At 40.8% G+C, this 17,500-nt stretch overlaps 1 protein-coding gene and 1 long non-coding RNA gene across 2 annotated transcripts in view; one reads left to right on the forward strand and one right to left on the reverse strand.

Annotated features, from left to right (window-relative positions):
- LOC118767111 overlaps positions 1-9,222 on the reverse strand; it is a 32,478-nt gene extending 23,256 nt beyond the window's left edge. The window contains exons 1-2 of the long non-coding RNA XR_005003006.1: positions 8,608-9,222; positions 7,311-7,388 (exon numbers count right to left, since the gene is read on the reverse strand). This is a non-coding gene — a long non-coding RNA (uncharacterized LOC118767111). The remainder of the gene's footprint in view (positions 1-7,310; positions 7,389-8,607) is intronic.
- Positions 6,665-17,500, forward strand: part of LOC115222304 (GDP-fucose protein O-fucosyltransferase 1) — a 15,810-nt gene continuing 4,974 nt past the window's right edge. The window contains exons 1-4 of the mRNA XM_029792482.2: positions 6,665-6,893; positions 10,353-10,447; positions 12,040-12,217; positions 16,764-16,863. Of these exons, the coding sequence (XP_029648342.1) occupies positions 6,698-6,893; positions 10,353-10,447; positions 12,040-12,217; positions 16,764-16,863 (569 nt within the window). The 5' untranslated portion in view covers positions 6,665-6,697. The remainder of the gene's footprint in view (positions 6,894-10,352; positions 10,448-12,039; positions 12,218-16,763; positions 16,864-17,500) is intronic.

Below are 17,500 nucleotides of genomic sequence, written 5' to 3' on the forward strand. Positions count from 1 at the left end.
GCGTTTGGTTGCACGTCTCTGGACAGATTCCAGGAGGTCAATGTTCTGTGCAAGATAGGGGTTCCAAACTGATGATGCGAATTCCAAGTGTGGTCGTACCATAGCTGTATACAGTTTTAAATAGATGGCTGGAGAGCGGCTAACAAAAGACCTGCTGAGTGATGCCAAGACACCCTCGGCCTTCCTGACAATCTTAGAGATATGCTTTGACCAACGCAAATCACTGCTGACAGTGATGCCTAGGTCACGCTCGCAAGAGGATTTCTTGATATCAGTGTTGTGGAGGGAGTATGTGAACGCAGGGTTTTTTCTCCCAAAATGCATGGTAGTACACTTGTCCACAGCCAGTTTCAGTTGCCAGTCTGTGATCCATTGCTGCATTGTGTCTAGGTCTGATTGCAGGAAAGAGTTGTAGACATCAGGATCTGTCCTCTTGATTTCAAGGTACAGCTTGATGTCGTCTGCATATTTCAATACTGTGGCATTCTTTAAATTGGCATCTATGTCGTTAATGTATGCCACAAACAAGAGGGGACCAAGGACAGATCCCTGTGGTACACCCGATGACATCTCATATGGTGTAGAGTGCTGTCCTAGAACTGTGACTACCTCCTTTCGGCTGAGGATGAAGGATTTCAACCAGTTGAAAAGGTCATCCCCCACACCCATTGCAGAGAGTTTCACCATAAGCCTTTTGTGTGGCACAGAGTTGAAAGCCTTAGCAAAGTCAAGGTAGACAACATCCACCCATGAGCCACTGTCAGTAATCTGAGTAATGTCCTCAAGGAACTCGACAAGCTGGTCACTGCAGCTGGAGTTAGGGACAAATCCATATTGTGAGGGTCGGATGAGACTGTGAGAGCTCCAGAAGTTCCAGAGTGTTTCTCTGACACACGATTCCATCAGTTTTGCAATACAGCTAGTGAGACTGACTGGGCGATAGTTGACAGGTGATGTGCGGTCGCCCTTTTTGAACAGAGGAATGACACTGGCAGTTTTCCACTGCTCCGGAGTAGCACCATTGTTGAGACAGTACTGGAAGAAAATAGAAAGCTGGTGTAAAAGGAAGTGCCTGCCACGTTTGAGAAGCAGGTATGTAACTCCATCGAGACCAGGGGAGGCATAGTTGCGCTTATTTTGAAGGTGACGTCGCAGCATTGCAGGTGTAAATTCCATAGTTGTTATGGAGTTGCTGTTAGTGATGGTGAAGATGGTACATTTTGACTTTCAACAGTGAATATGTTTGCATAGCACTCGGCAATGAGTTCTGCGCATTCCTTGGGGTCGTCAGTGATCTGGTTTGTGTGAGGGTTGCGAAGAGGGCCCACTGGAGAGTGAGGTCTCTGCTTGAATGCACATATTTCCAGAAAACCTTGCTGTCAGGATTGGCTGCTATGCACTGTTCAAATTCAAGCACTGCTTTTTTTGTCACTTGCTTGAGATGGTTGGAGGATTTATTCCGCTTCTTCCTGTTGGTGTCTGATTTATGCAACCTGTATTCCCGTTCAGCAGTCCGACGTTCCCTCCTGGCAAGTCGGACCGCTGAAGTTTCCCAAATTGCCCTTTTGGGACGGTTCTTCTTTTTTGTGTTTACGTGGCACTGATGCTGCACATGCTGCCCATATTGAGTCCAGATACTCTGGAGTATAGTATTCACATCTCCAGAGTTGTAGAATTCACGCCAGTTTGGGTGCTGTAGTTCAGTGTGGTACAGGTTCCAATCTGCTCTCTTCCAATCGAAGGAAGCAGATTGGAGATGGTTCAGGTTTTTGTTGCCCGCAAGAGCCAGATTGGCGATGATCATAGCATGATCAGAGTCACCTAGAGGTTCCTCCGTAGTGCAATTGATAACCGCTTCAGGAGTTGTGGTGAAGAGCAGGTCCAAGGTGTTGTCGCCTCTTGTTGGAGAGGTGACTACTTGTGACCAGTTTGAGTCCAGCACAAGCTCAACAAAATCGTTTGCACTCTGTGGCCAATGGAAGGTCTCCCAATCGATCTCAGGATGATTGAAATCGCCTGCAATAAACACATAAGTGGCTGTTTTCCTGGCAGCAGCTCGGAGGACATTGCAAAGCTGTGTGTCCCGATGGTAACTTGGGGGACGATAAACAACGCCAAGCAGGAGTGTTGACATGGTCATACGCACGTCACAGAAAAAAACTTCTTGTGATTCGTTCAAATTGGCACAAGGAATTACCAAAAAATTTGAACGAACGTAGACCATCACACCACCACCACGGCGGTTAGTGCGGTCCTTACGGAAGAGGTTGTACCCCGTAATGTTGAAAACCCCATCACAGAGTAAGGAATGCGCCCATGTTTCCGTGACAGTGATGAAGTCAGGGTCAACACTTCTGATGTAGGCGTTGAACAAATGTATTTTGTTGCATAAACTGCGAGCATTTAAGGACAACAATTTGTACCCTGCTCGCAGTTTATGATGGTGTGTAGAGGATGGCAGGTTGTTCTGGCTTAGTTTCCCTGAGTTGCTGTAGTCTTTTTAGTTATTGTAATTAATTATACTTGATTACCTGCAAACAAGTCGGTTCATGACCAAGAGAGTGCATAAATTATGAGAAGAAGTAGAAAACAATCCATCATTTCTGTCCATAAAACTTGTCCTCAAATGTATTTAGTTTTGTTGGGTTTTTTTAAAAATTTTCTTTTAGGATTTTTTTTTTTTTTTGGTACATTTGTGATATTTTAATCTCAGGGAAACTCTACCAACTTTAGCTAAACAGAAGATTTTATTTTTATACATTTATCTGATTTCCGATATTGGACATTATCCAGCTGGATGATGATTTATTGCTAAAAAGAAACAAACCCATGTTGTGGTTGGTTTGCAGATATTTTTACTATTCTCTCTCTCTGTTTCGGTTTTTGGACAATAAATAATAAATACACATATTAACCTGCTGGTGGCACATAAAAAGCACCAACCATTCGTGGCCGTTGATAGTCTCTCTTGGCACCTATGCTGGTGGCATGTAATAAACACCATCTGTACGTGGCCAATGCCAGCATCGCCTTGACTGGCTTTTGTGCCGGTGGCACGTAAAAAGCACCAACCGATCGTGGCCGTTGCCAGCCTACCCTGGCACCTAAAAAGCACAATCCGTACATGGTCAATGCCAGCGCCACCTTGACTGGTTTTTGTGCCGGTGGCACGTAAAAAGCACCAACCGATCGTGGCCGTTGCCAGCCTACCCTGGCACCTAAAAAGCACAATCCGTACATGGTCAATGCCAGCGCCACCTTGACTGGTTTTTGTGCCGGTGGCACGTAAAAAGCACCAACCGATCGTGGCCGTTGCCAGCCTACCCTGGCACCTAAAAAGCACAATCCGTACATGGTCAATGCCAGCGCCACCTTGACTGGCTTTTGTGCCGGTGGCACGTAAAAAGCACCAACCGATCGTGGCCGTTGCCAGCCTACCCTGGCACCTAAAAAGCACAATCCGTACATGGTCAATGCCAGCGCCACCTTGACTGGTTTTTGTGCCGGTGGCACGTAAAAAGCACCAACCGATCGTGGCCGTTGCCAGCCTACCCTGGCACCTAAAAAGCACAATCCGTACATGGTCAATGCCAGCGCCACCTTGATTGGCTTTTGTGCCGGTGGCACGTAAAAAGCACCAACCGATCGTGGCCGTTGCCAGCCTACCCTGGCACCTAAAATGCACCATCCGTACGTGGTCGATGCCAGCGCTGCCTTGATTGGCTTCTGTGCCGGTGGCACGTAAAAAGCACCAACCGATCGTGGCCGTTGCCAGCCCCCCCTGGCACCTGTGCCGGTGGCACGTAAAAAGCACCCACTACACTCTCGGAGTGGTTGGCGTTAGGAAGGGCATCCAGCTGTAGAAACACTGACAGATCAGACTGGAGCCTGGTGCAGCCTCCTGGCTTCCCAGACCCGGTCGAACTGTCCAACCCATGCTAGCATGGAGAACGGACGTTAAACGATGATGATGATGATACATCTGTCCATTACTTTCTCAACCGCATCCTCCCACTGCACTCTTAAGTATGAGGCTATTAGGGGCATTCGATGGCAAATTAACTGAATGGTATTCTGTTGGTGGCTACGATGAGTTTTCCAGTAGAACCAATCAACAGAACAGCCTACCCATGAAATTAACCTTCAAGTGGCTGAGTACTCCACAGACATGTGTACCTTTAATGTAGTTCTGAGGGAGATCCAACGTGACACAGAATGGGCCAAGGCGAGTCCCTTCAAAATACAAGTACAACTCATTTTTGCCAGCTGAGTGGACTGGAGCAAAAGTGAAATAAAGTGTCTTGCTGAAGGACACAAGAAGCCACCAGGGTTTGAACTCATGACCATACGACTGAGAGCTGAATATCCTAACTACTTAGTCACATGCTGTGACTTGGAGACCCAAGGGCCTCTTTTCAGGTGGTATACTGAATGAAGAAAAAAAGAAAAAAGCACCCAGCACCCTTTGGAAAGAGGCAGGGGTGGAGTTGGGGGACATCCAGCCATAGAAACTAAAGCAAAAATAAAGCTTATGAGTGAGATGTTGTCCCCTGGCCCAGCTTAGAGAGCTGGGGTAGCTACGACTGCTTCCCTAATGTGTAACATGGGTGTCTTTTACCATTTCCTTGTTCCAATCATTAGACTGCGGCCATGCTGAGCACTGCCTCTCTTTTACTTTCTCTTTTACTTGTTTCAGTCATTTGACTGCGGCCATGCTGGAGCATCACCTTTAGTCAAGCAAATCGACCCCGGGACTTATTCTTTGTAAGCCCAGTACTTATTCTATCGGTCTCTTTTGCTGAACCGCTAAGTGACGGGGACGTAAACACATCAGCATCGGTTGTCAAGCAATGCTAGGGGGACAAACACACACACACATATATATATATATATATATACATATATACGACAGGCTTCTTTCAGTTTCCGTCTACCAAATCCACTCACAAGGCATTGGTTGGCCCGGAGCTATAGCAGAAGACACTTGCCCAAGGTGCCACACAGTGGGACTGAACCCGGAACCATGTGGTTGGTTAGCAAGCTACTTACCACACAGCCACTCCTGTGCCTATCAGTCTCTTTTGCAAAACTGTCAACTTGAAATGAAATATTTTGTCCAAGAACACGACACATTGCCCGGTCCAGGAATCGAAACCACGATCTCGTGGTCGTAAGGGCAACACTCTAACCACTAGGCTACGCGCCATTGAGTACCCTCTACAGGTTTGCATGATCTCGGGTGTGACCTGTGGTTAAACAACATGAGAGGAGAATTCACGCCTGCCACGACATACAACAAACTTTGGATCTTTACCTTTTGACCGACAGATTTAAAAAATAATTTCTTTGTAACTAAACACTTTCAAACTTCGTAAACTGGTAGAATGTGTAGAAATACGACAACTTTAACAAAAAATAACTTCCAAAATACAGAATTTTCTCAACAACGCCAAGAGAACAAGTATACGAAATTTGAAAGAGTTTAGTTGCAAAAAACTATTTTTTAAATCTGTCGGTCAAAAGGTAAAAATCCCAAACTTTTTATAACTGATACCCCCCACCCCCACCGGCCATTGGATTCTGTTTTTGTTTTTTTTTTTTAAACATAAATCGGCAATCTTTCGTCTCTAGTAGACCTTTCCGTCGATTTCCGTAAAAAATTTTTTTTTTTTACATATGGGCTTGCAGGAACTTTTGAAGTAATGAGAGCGAAAGAGACTAAGAGAAAGCGATTGTATGACGAGGGAAGTTCTTTTGAAGTTACCGTGCATGGGAGCATTGATGTACATGTGTGTGTGTGTGTGTGTTTGATGGGGTGTGGGAGACAGACAGTATGTTGTGTAAGTGAAGTGCTTCTGTTAGTGTGTGTGAAGAGACAGAGAAAGTAATGTGTCTCTTTCGCTCTTATTCCTTCAAAAGTTCCCGCAAGCCCATATGTAAAAAAAGAAAATTTTTTTTACGGAAATCGACGGAAAGGTCTACTAGAGACGAAAGATCGCCCTTGTTTTCAATTGGTTTCACCCATTAAGAACGGCAATGGAGAAGCAAGAATATTCACAATCACAAACATATTCTTCCTTCGCCAACAAATCCCAAATACTTGAGTACCCCAAGAAATGTAAACTAAAGGAGAAAAAAAAAAAAAAGAAAGAAAAACGGAATGAGATATATCAGTTGTTGGGGAAAATTCAAAGCTTTGGAATTTTTGAAGAGCAGGGAACATGGGAAGTTGAGATATTAAAGCTTTTTTTTTTTTTTAAGTTATTTTATAGATAACCGACCCGGGGAATCGTTTTTCAACGATCTTTAGGTGCTGGTAGGCCTCGCCAGTCATTATTACATTTATAACAGATTTGGAAGAATTAGATGAAAGTTCTCGGGTAATGGTTTTTTCATGCAATTAAATTATGTTATTTTTAAAATTTGCCACCAAAATCTTATAAAATGACGATGTCCTGAAAGACGTATATGACAAATAAATTTTTAGTTTTTAGTTAATTATTCGTTTTGAGACGATTAAATAAACATCACTAATATATTTATTTAAAAAAAAAATATAGTGAAGAGGGGGGAATAATAAGTTATAACTTGTTTTTTAATTATTATACACAAACACACACACATATATATATATATATATGTGTGTGTGTGTGTGTGTGTGTGTCTAACCTCCGACACATTTACACACAGACTGACAATGGCGTGCTTCACCCATCTTCCAGTCTCTCGACTTTGCCGTCGTCTTCGGTGGCAAGAATACGCATATTTATTGACTTTCCTCTTAACAATTTCATTGAAAGTGTCTGCCGATGTCACAGCGGATGAATCAAAAAAACTTGTGAAGACTTTCGTCTGGGACGAACGTGGATATTTGATCTATTGTCCCTGCATGGGTAAGAGCGTATCTATATGTATGTGTGCATGTGTATACATGTGTCTGTGTGTTTATATGATTGCGTATGTGTGTGTGTGTGAGTGTATCTGTTGTGATAGTTAATACTAGTGACCTCTCTTATCAAGCTGTAATTTTTTATTTTTGTTTTTCAAATTACTGAACCGTAGGTATTTCTTTGTTGTTTTCTCGGTAACTGAGAACAGCAAATGAGTTCTTATTTACCTGTGCTTGAGATTAAAAAAAAAAAGAGTCTAAACTTCGGCTGTTTACGTCAACGCCTGCCATTACGTGAACGTGGTCTGTTGGTATAATTGTACTTTAGCTTGTTAAATTCATACAAACCCAACGAACGAAATTAATTATTATTGATCACAGTGGAACACATTTTATGGTTAATGTTTATATCTTGACTAACCTTGGTACTACTTGAGAACAGTGGTCCCAGTGCGCGCACTCGCGCTAGCTAGTCGTGACTAGTCGATCCTACGACTCCCTAGCAAAGTAAATAAAACACAAAATCAATTAATTTTTTTACACAAAGTAAATAAAACACAAAAACACAATGTAAATCATTTTTTAAACAAAGTAAATAACAAAGCACAAAGTAAGGATCGACTAGTCATGACTAGCTACCGCGGATGCGCGACCCTGCGAGTGCGCGCACTGGGACCACTGTTCTCAAGTAGTTCCCTTAATGTTTATGTCTTGACTAATCTTTTAGGGTTAACCATTTTTATTATTAATTCCTTATTTTTTAATGATTACTGTCAATAAACTTAGCGGGAAACTTAATTATCATAATTCGGCAGAAACTTATTAAAACTTTCTTTTAGTATTAATTAATAACGCTAATTAGGGGAATTTTTTTTTTTAAATGGGAGGCAATTTTTAAACATTGCTTTACATGGATTAATTGAGCTCGACTTTGGATGTTAGTTCAGAACAAAATATTGTCGACGTGGACGTTAAGACTTGAATGGATCTCCGTCGGTTTCGATGATGATTACTTATCATTTACCCTGATAAAAGCACCGACTCGGGTACCCTTAACGTTTCCTAATGCACCTCACTGGTCCATGCTTATTCCTTTGTGATTAATTAATGTGTGTGTCCACTCCTGTTTCAAAATAATTTTGATACCCTTTTTTGTTCTTGATTTTAGATATAATAATACTTTTTTTAATAAAAAGCTGATGGCTTTCCGTAACGTTCGTGGTTCCATCATGAATTGAAAATGGTCGAAAATCGCTGGTTTTAAACGATGGTTACCTCGGGCAGGTTGCGGCTGAACAACACCAAGCATACGGTTAGACATGATTTAGTATCGCCGCACAAGTCATTTAAACTTGTTAATGAAATACAAAATATCCACGAAAAGTCAATAACATGGAAGAAATAGCAACAGGGTGGACTTAGGCCGTCTCGGGTCCACCTGAGACTTACATGTCTGGCCCAGTAGAACTGGGGCTTTCAATATTCTGCGATCGTTCACTCTACTCCATTCTGGAATTTTCTTCATTTCAGATACGTTTCTGCAACAATATTCCTCGCGTTGATCTTTCCATTGCCCTCTATGTCATAGCTAGTCCTTTTTTTTTTCGTAGTGGCCGATGTCTCGCCAGCATAAGGGTAGGGTGGTATTATTGAAGAGATAGGTATGCAGGGTCTTGACCAATCTGTTACTTGAATACATCTTTAATTAAGGTAAATACCTTCTGCCCTGCTCTTATTGTGTGAGATTTCATCAATAATCTGGTGTTTGGGTGACAAAGGACCAAGACAACTGCCGTGCTTTAGAAGATCTGCCCAGTAAAGTGAAGTTCAAGTCCATGACTCCTCCCTCTCCCTCGAAGGGGAACCGCTGCGCCCCTTCCTCCGTACTCGCTCGATACTACCGTCCCTCAATACTGCTCTTCCCCAGTTGAGGGATCTTGTCCTGCAAGCTACTTGCTAACCTCACTGCTGCTGCGGGTGCCACGTAAAAGGCACTGAGTACTCTCTGCAAAGTGGTTGGCGTTAGGGGAGGCATCCAGCTGTAGAAACCATGCCAAAAACAGACGGTAAATGATGATGATGATGATGGCCACACCTTCACCCATGTTCACCACTTGCTGCTTTTCCTTCTATTCCCATCTCTGTCCATCCTTCACCCTCCTTCCACACTCTTGTGAACTTACCCTGCCAAGTCCCTTGTATCAATTCTCTTATATTCATTCTCCTTTGAGCTTGGGCGTATGCTTGGCCATCATCTCTCATTTCCAACTGGGTTAACCATGTGTTGCCCTAATTGTGACACACCTGTTCCTGTTCTTTTATCATGCTGTTACCTATCATCACCTGGCATAAAGCCACTTACCTTAACCCTTTCGTTACTGTATTTATTATGAGATGTTCTGTGTTTCTTTCAATTAATTTTAAATATAACAAAGAATTTAGTAAAATAACTTCGTTATCATTAAGCTAGTGTTAGGAACATAAATTGTGACTAAGGTTTGGTGGAAGATTTTAATTCAAAACTTATGAAAACAAGACATTTATATTACAAAGCCAGAGCCAGTTTCAGCCGGATTGGTAATGAAAGGGTTAACACTCTACACATCGGTGGAAGGATTTGGTTGGTGTTAGGAAGGCTTCCAGCTGTAGAAACTATCAAAGCAGACCTTGGAGCTTGGTTGCAGGCCTCTAACACACCAGTTCCTATCAAGTCAGCCAACCCATGCCAGCATGGAAAACAGGTGTTAAATGGTGGTGATGTATATATATGAAGTTTCAGCTAAATGGACATGATGAGATTTTAAGGATCTTGACCATGGAAATAACACGCTCCCTTTGATAGGAAATGAACTGCTAACCTCTTGGCACTTTCATCCAGTTTTCTGTTTCTTATTTGTCTTGTAATGCATCTATCAGTGAAACTAAATTCTTCAAATTCTTCAGCAAATTGTCAGTTCTTTCTAATAAATTAAACTGAAAGAAAAAAATTGATTTGAAATTTTTTTTTTTAATGTTTTGGTTTCAACAGCAAATTTTTTATGGTTATTCTTTTTTCACCAGTTAGATTTTGTTTTTTTTATTGCCAACATATTTTTGCAGGAAGAGAAGAAAGAAAAAAAGAAACATTAAAAAATATAAAAGATTAAATTATAAAGAAAAAAAGCAACAAAACCATAAGGACTTCACCTAGAAAAAGAAAAGGTGGTGGTAGGGGGGATTTAAGAGCAGCAGATGGAACGGGGGTGGAGAGTAACAGCTTGTACACCTCAGAACAAAATCTCAAGGTAAAAGTGATGAGTAAGATTCGAATGTATTAGGATAAAATTAAAACTATAACGATTTAATTTCAGAGTAATTACTAAAGGAGACTGAGTAATCTAGCTACAAATGTTTTTCACAAATTTTTTTTAAATCAAAATTTTCAAAAATTGTGTCTTTTTTGTCTTTTGTCTTCTTTTTCAAGGACGTTTTGGCAACCAAGCAGAACAATTTCTTGGTGCTCTTGGTTTTGCAAAAGCCATTAACCGCACAATAGTCTTGCCACCATGGAGAACATATGTAAGATTTTCTTCCTTTAAATTATTAAGATGATGATGGTGATCCTAACCATCGTCATTGTCAGTTTCTGCTGATTTTTTTCCATGCTGGCGTGAATTAGATTCATCTGTTCCAGCACAACATTTCCTCACATGTCGCAGTCCTTTGCTGTCTGTCTGATACATACGACAAAAGAGAAAACCATTTTTCGTTGTCGTATGTATCAGGTATTTTAAAATAGGTTGGTCATTTGTTTTAGCAAAGGTATTCAGCTTTGATATATATAAATATAAAAAAGAACTGACGCTGGTGCCACATAAAAAGCACCCAGTACACTCTGTGGAGTGGTTGGTGTTAGGAAGGGCATCCAGCCATAGAAACAATGCCAGAACAGATATACTGGACTCTGGTGTGGCTCCTGGCCCTACCAGCTCCAGTCAAACTGTCCAACCAATGCCAACATAGAAAATATGTTCAATGATGCTGATGATGATGGTATCAACTTTACCACTTTACACTGGGAAATCTACACTCTCTTTCTACTGTGCAATTTCATTGATCTGCTTTCTCTATATAAACATATCGTTGCCCGAGCGAGATCGTTGCCAGTGCCGCTGGACTGGCTCCTGTGCAGGTGGCACATAAAAAGCACCATTTGGGCCTGGCCGTTGCCAGTACCACCAAACTGGCCCTTGTGCTGGTGGCATGTAAAAGCACCCACTACACTCTTGGAGTGGTTGGCATTAGGAAGGGCATCCAGCTGTAGAAACTCTGCCAGATCAGATTGGAGTCTGGTTCGCCAGACCTCAGTCAAATGGTCCAACCCATGCTAGCATGAAAAACGGACGTTAAATGATGATTTTAACATTTCTATTATGCATTGCATACTGTGGCTGGCCACTGTTAAGAACTGCTAAACACTCAACGAAAAATGCCATGATGGAATGAAGGCATGTGTCAGCAAAGTTGGTAAGCTCTCTGAACACCTGCTCCAATAGGCACCCATCATTGCCATATCTTTGCCAAAGAGTCAAGGTCCTTTGCAGTGCTGAAAAGCCGCATCCATGCTGCTAGTGTTTAAGAGAACAATCAACCAATGACATTGCTCCAAATCAGGTTGCAGCCATCATGGGTATGATCCTAGGCTGAATTTGGTAGTGAGGCCCTGGTACAGGAGTTTCAGGGTTTTAAGGAGCATAGAACCATCTCTTAGCTGCTATTGTTCCAAGGTCTGCTATGACCTGGAGGAGTAGCACCTGTTGGCGTCCCAGCTATCGGTTAATTAGCAGTGAAGGATCCCTAGTTCTTGTTAGAACTTCCTTCTAAGCGATAGTCATCACCATCATCATTTAACGTCCGCTTTCCATGGGTTGGACAATTTGACTTAGGACTGGCGAACCAAATGGCTGCACCAGGCTCCAATCTTGATCTGTCAGAGTTTCTACAGCTGGATGCCCTTCCTAACACAAACCACTCCAAGAGTGTAGTGGGTGCTTTTACGTGATATGTGTGTGTGTATAAAGAGAGAGTGATGTGTGTATATATGCATATGTATATGTGCATGTATGTATATAAATATATATGTACATATCCACATGTTTCTGTCTTCACAGAAAAACATACCATTTGATGAATGGTTTCGTGTTGAGCCTTTGTCCACGTACCATTCTCTGATCCTAGCAGAAGATTTCATGGCTTATCTCGCACCAACATACTGGCCTCCTGGGAATCGTACGGGCTGGTGTTTCGCAGTAGGAGAAGACAAAACGAAAGACTGTCGAATGAAAGAAGGTAAGTTATTATTACAATGTCCTCTGTGAGGGTTTTGTTTTGTTTTTCTGATACCAAATGATTTACAGAATGGATATATACACACGCATACGAATATATGCACAAACGTGTATAGAAATATGTACACAAACATACAAATATGCAATCCTGTGAATTTACAACATGAGACAAAACAAGTTAAATTCCACAATCATACTCTTTACTCTTTACTCTTTTACTTGTTTCAGTCCTTTGACAGTGGCCATGCTGGAGCACCGCCTTTAGTCGAGCAAATCGACCCCAGGACTTATTCTTTGTAAGCCCAGTACTTATTCTATCATTCTCTTTTGCCGAACTGCTAAGTGACGGGGACGTAAACACACCAGCATCGGTTGTCAAGCAATGCTAGGGGAACAAACACGGACAAACAAACACACACACACACACACACACACACACACACACACATATATACATATATACGACAGGCTTCTGTCAGTTTCCGTCTACCAAATCCACTCACAAGGCATTGGTCGGCCCGGGGCTAAAGCAGAAGACACTTGCCCAAGATGCCACACAGTGGGACTGAACCCCGAACCATGTGGTTGGTTAGCAAGCTACTTACCACACAGCCACTCCTAAACTACCAAGTGCACATATGGAATGTGTATAATGACGGTAGGGTTGTGTGTGTCTGCATGCACATATTTATTTATAAAATTCAAACTTAGTTCAAGGGAGTTATTACCCAGTGATGTATATTTATTCGCTTACTCCAGAATCTCATGAGATCTTATCTTTTAATCCAAGATGGAGACAAACAGTAATGTCCATGTGGCAAAACGTGAACAATTGTTGAGAGATATCTCACTTAACATGAAACCAATGGTAGCCTGGTTATCCCACAAAGTATATATATATATATATATATAACCACATGTGAAACCAGCTTTCCTTCCCTGAGCTAATACTTTACCACGTCCGCTTGTTGTTGTTTTTTTTTGGTGTTGTTCTTTTTTTTGGATTTACTATATATATATATATATATATATATAAAATCAAAATAAGCAACAAGGATATCCAGAGGTAATGCAGTACGATCGTTTCAAGCGACTCCATTTAATTGAACAATGCAATCATTACATCAATTTAAATGCAGAGCAATCCTCAGCTGCATAAAGAAATAGAATTTAATTAAATTAAAACAGTTGGACACATTAGTATAATTTTACTTAAACACTCCAAGAAGGTAAGGAGATCATCAAAGAACATGCTGCCTTCACTTCAGCTTAGAAGCTACTAAGGTATCAGAAAGAAAGACTTGTTACAGATTTTGCTTGTCACTGTTTTATGGGGTCAGTTTTAATTTATAGACTAGTTTTATCAAATCTTTGTGTATCTAAGGCCGAAAGAACAAGGAGCAGTGTCTGTTAGGAAGGGGACTGAGGGAGTCGACAGAAATCATAGTGGGTATAGTCATATATATGAAGCAATTTGAGCACTTAAGCCCAGGTAGACTTGTACCTTATACATTGAGCCATCTCGTGATACAATCATTCACTGTTACCTTTATAAGATATTGATTTCAAATTTTGGTGCAAGGTCAGCAATTTCGGAGGAGGAGATAAGTTGATTCAAACGACCCCAGTGCGTAACTGGTACTTATTTTATTGACCCTGAAAAGATGAAAGGCAAAGTCAACCTTGGCAGAATTTGAACTTGGAAAGTGAGGACAGATAAAATGCCACTAAGCATTTTACCTGGTGTGCTAACGATTCTGCCTGCTCACCTTAGTATCATATTGTTTAAAGTCTTAAATGATTGTCAACAAATGTTTTGGTGTTTAGTCCCCAGTCAGGCTAATGGTCAAAGATTTCCTAACATGGTCATCCTGTCTATTTCTCGGGCCCATAGTATATAGTGATTTGAGAGCAATTTCGGTTGCTATTCCTTGTAGGTCAGATGACTATGTGTAGGCTTTTACGATGGCTCGTGTGCAATCTTATATATTTTACTTAGTGATTCATCCATCACTACTTCAGCAATTATGGGGAAGACTATGTTTTGCTGAAGAGGTCAGAATAAGCCGGAAACATGCCCAGAGTTGTGTCTCCAGTATTTTTACTCAGGTAAGTTAGTATTAACATATTTAATGCATGGAGCAATAAAAAAGCTAATTACGACTAAGTATGCAGTGATCAAACAATGATATTAACGACTAATATTATTTTCATGTTTCCATTAAATACAATTGACCACATGGGTTATGTCTCATCAGCAAAGCATAAACTTTACCATTTTTACCAAAGTAAGGACTAAAGAATCACTAAGTAAATTTATGCAATTGTACATTTATTAATTTAGGAAAATAGAATTTTGTTTTGTTTCCTTCCTGTTTGGATCTGTTTTTCCAGGCTAGACTAGGTTAGACAGGTATATTACTGAAGCATTGTTCTTCAGCCGGGTACTCTTTGTCCTTTCTCTAACCCTTACTTGTTGTTGAGCAAGGGGTCTCTTGTTTCTACGTAGCTTCAAGGGCACAAAGCCATCGAATAATATGTTAATAGGGAAAAATGAAAACAACATCACTGCTTCTAGCTCAGTGATTTTTGCAGAGAACAAATGTAAACAAACACACAGATAAATATATATATACACACAGGTGCAGGCATGGCCATGTAGTAAGGAGTTTGCTTCCTAACCATGTGGTTCCAGGTTCAATCCTACTGCGTGGCACCTTGGCCAAGTATCTTCTATAGCCTCGAGCAGACCAATGCTTTGTGAGTGGATTTGGTTGATGGAAACTGAAAGAAGCCTGTCGTGCGTGTATGTATATATGTGTATGTATATGTGTGTGTGTCTTTGTGTACTGGGGTCAATCTAATCAACTGGCCCCCCTTCCCCAAAAATGTTGGGCCTTGTGCCTAGAGTAGAAAAGATTATTATTATTATTAAGGCAGTGAGCTTGTAGAATCGTTAGCATGCTGGGCAAAATGCTTCGTGGCATTTCATCCGTCCTTACGTTCTGAGTTCAAATTCTGCCGAGGTCCACTTTGTCTTTCATCCTCCTTTTGGGGTCAATAAATTAAGTACCAGTGAAACACTGGGGTCATTGTAATCAACTTGTCCCCCTCCCTTAAATTTCAGGCCTTGTGCCTATAGTAGAAAGGATTATTATTATTATTATTAAGGTGGTGAGCTGGCAGAATTCTTTGCAGCATTTCGTCCATCCTTATGTTCTGAGTTCAAATTCTGCCATAGTCAATTTTGCTTTTCATCCTTTCAGGGTCAATAAATTAAGTACCTCCCCCCATCTCCAAAATTTCAGGCCTTGTGCCTTGAGTAGAAAGGATTATTTAAGGCAACGAGTTGGCAGAATTGTTAACATGCTTGGGCAAGTTTCTCAGCAGTATTTCATCTGTCTTCATGTTCTCATTTAATGACGACGATGATGATGATGACGATGACCATGATGATGATGATGCTGATGATGATGGTGATGAGGATGAGGATGATGATGATGATGAGGATGACGATGATAACGATGATGATGACAATGATGATGATGACGATAATGATGATGACGATAATGATGATGATGACGACGATGATGATGATGACGATAATGATGATGAGGATGATGATGACGACGACGATGATAATGACGACGATGATGATGATAATGATGATGACGACGACGACGATGATGATGATGACGATGATGCTGATGATGACGATGATGCTGATGGTGATAATGACAAAGACGACAATGATGATGATGAGGATGAGTCAGCAGAAATGGCTGCCATCACCTTTACAGAAATGACAATAATGTTTGATAACGATTCAACGTTGATTTTACTCCTACAAAGATAACAACATAAAGAAAGAGGTGAAACTGTTATTGATTTGTTTTAATTCTGGGTCAGGAGAAGCGGAGGAGCATCCAACAAAACACGACGCTGAGTTGATTTAGTTCACAGTCACTTACGTTTCCAAGTTCAAATTTCACCTCAATTACTGTTACCCCCAGGGTTGATAAAATAAGGAACCAGTTACATATTGGGGTCGATGTAACTGACTCTACATCCCCACCACCCCAAAAAAAAAACCAGTTTGAACTCTGCCATTCTGCTGCTCTTTATAATGGTGGTGATGATGATGGAAATGATGATGATGATGATGATTATTGTGGTGGTGGTGGTGATGATGATGATGATGTCTTCTGTAGGTTGAAGGCCAAGTAGTGTCTCGAATGGGAACAATGATTAATTACTTAATGCAGAATCAACCTGGACAAGATTTGAACTCAAATGTAAAAGAACTCTAACTAGATACTACATAGCAATTTTATTTGGGGCTCTAACAATCCACCTCCTCCTCCAACAACAACAACAACACCACCACCATCATCCTTTCCGCTATAGACACAAGAAATTTTGGGGGAGGGGGTCTAGTTCATTACTTTGACCCCAGTGCATAACTGATATGTAATAATAATAATGATAATAATTTAACAATCTTTCTGTTTCCTGGATTGTGTATATCGTTTTGTTTTTACTTGCAGGGAACCCATTTGGACCCTTCTGGGATGGCCTGGGTGTTGATTTTGATGCCAACATGCCTTACAAAGTCACTTACCAATTACCAGAACTATGGAAAGAAAGGTAACTATATCTCTAACGACTGTTTATTCTTATCTTAAACGAGGCACAAAGCTAGGTCTCCTTTTCTTTTCTCCCTCTACTTGGTTGCTCATAGGTTTGGCTCCGACTTTAATACTGTACATATATATATATATTTAAAATTTCGACATTTTAAAAAAGCTGATGTAATACTTACAGTGTTTAATAAAAAAAATGAAGGAGCATGAAACAATTGTACCACTCTACCTCGGATATACTTGTTGCTTATTTTGATATGTATATATATATATATATATATGTATATATATATCTGCTACCTTCTGTCAGAATCTTGTGATTCCATTCAGGTCATCGTCATTTAACGTCTGTTTTCCATGCTGGCATGAGTTTAGACATCATCATCACCATTTAACGATAAAGCAGACATTTAAGCAAAAGCATTCCTACCACGACAATCCCCCTATGTTTCCCAGAAACAGTGCACACAGAATTGTACTGTCTAATATGTCCTTTGCTAAGACAGTAGGGTGTTGTGATTTAAACCTTCCACCAAACCTTAGTCACAATTAATGTTCCTAAAACTAGCTGAATGATAAAGAAGTTATTTTACTAAATTCTTTTGTTATATTTAAAATTAATTGAGAGAAAAACAGAGCAT

Source organism: Octopus sinensis, linkage group LG19, assembly GCF_006345805.1.
Source record: "Octopus sinensis linkage group LG19, ASM634580v1, whole genome shotgun sequence".
In the NCBI taxonomy this organism is placed as follows: Eukaryota; Metazoa; Mollusca; class Cephalopoda; order Octopoda; family Octopodidae; genus Octopus; species Octopus sinensis.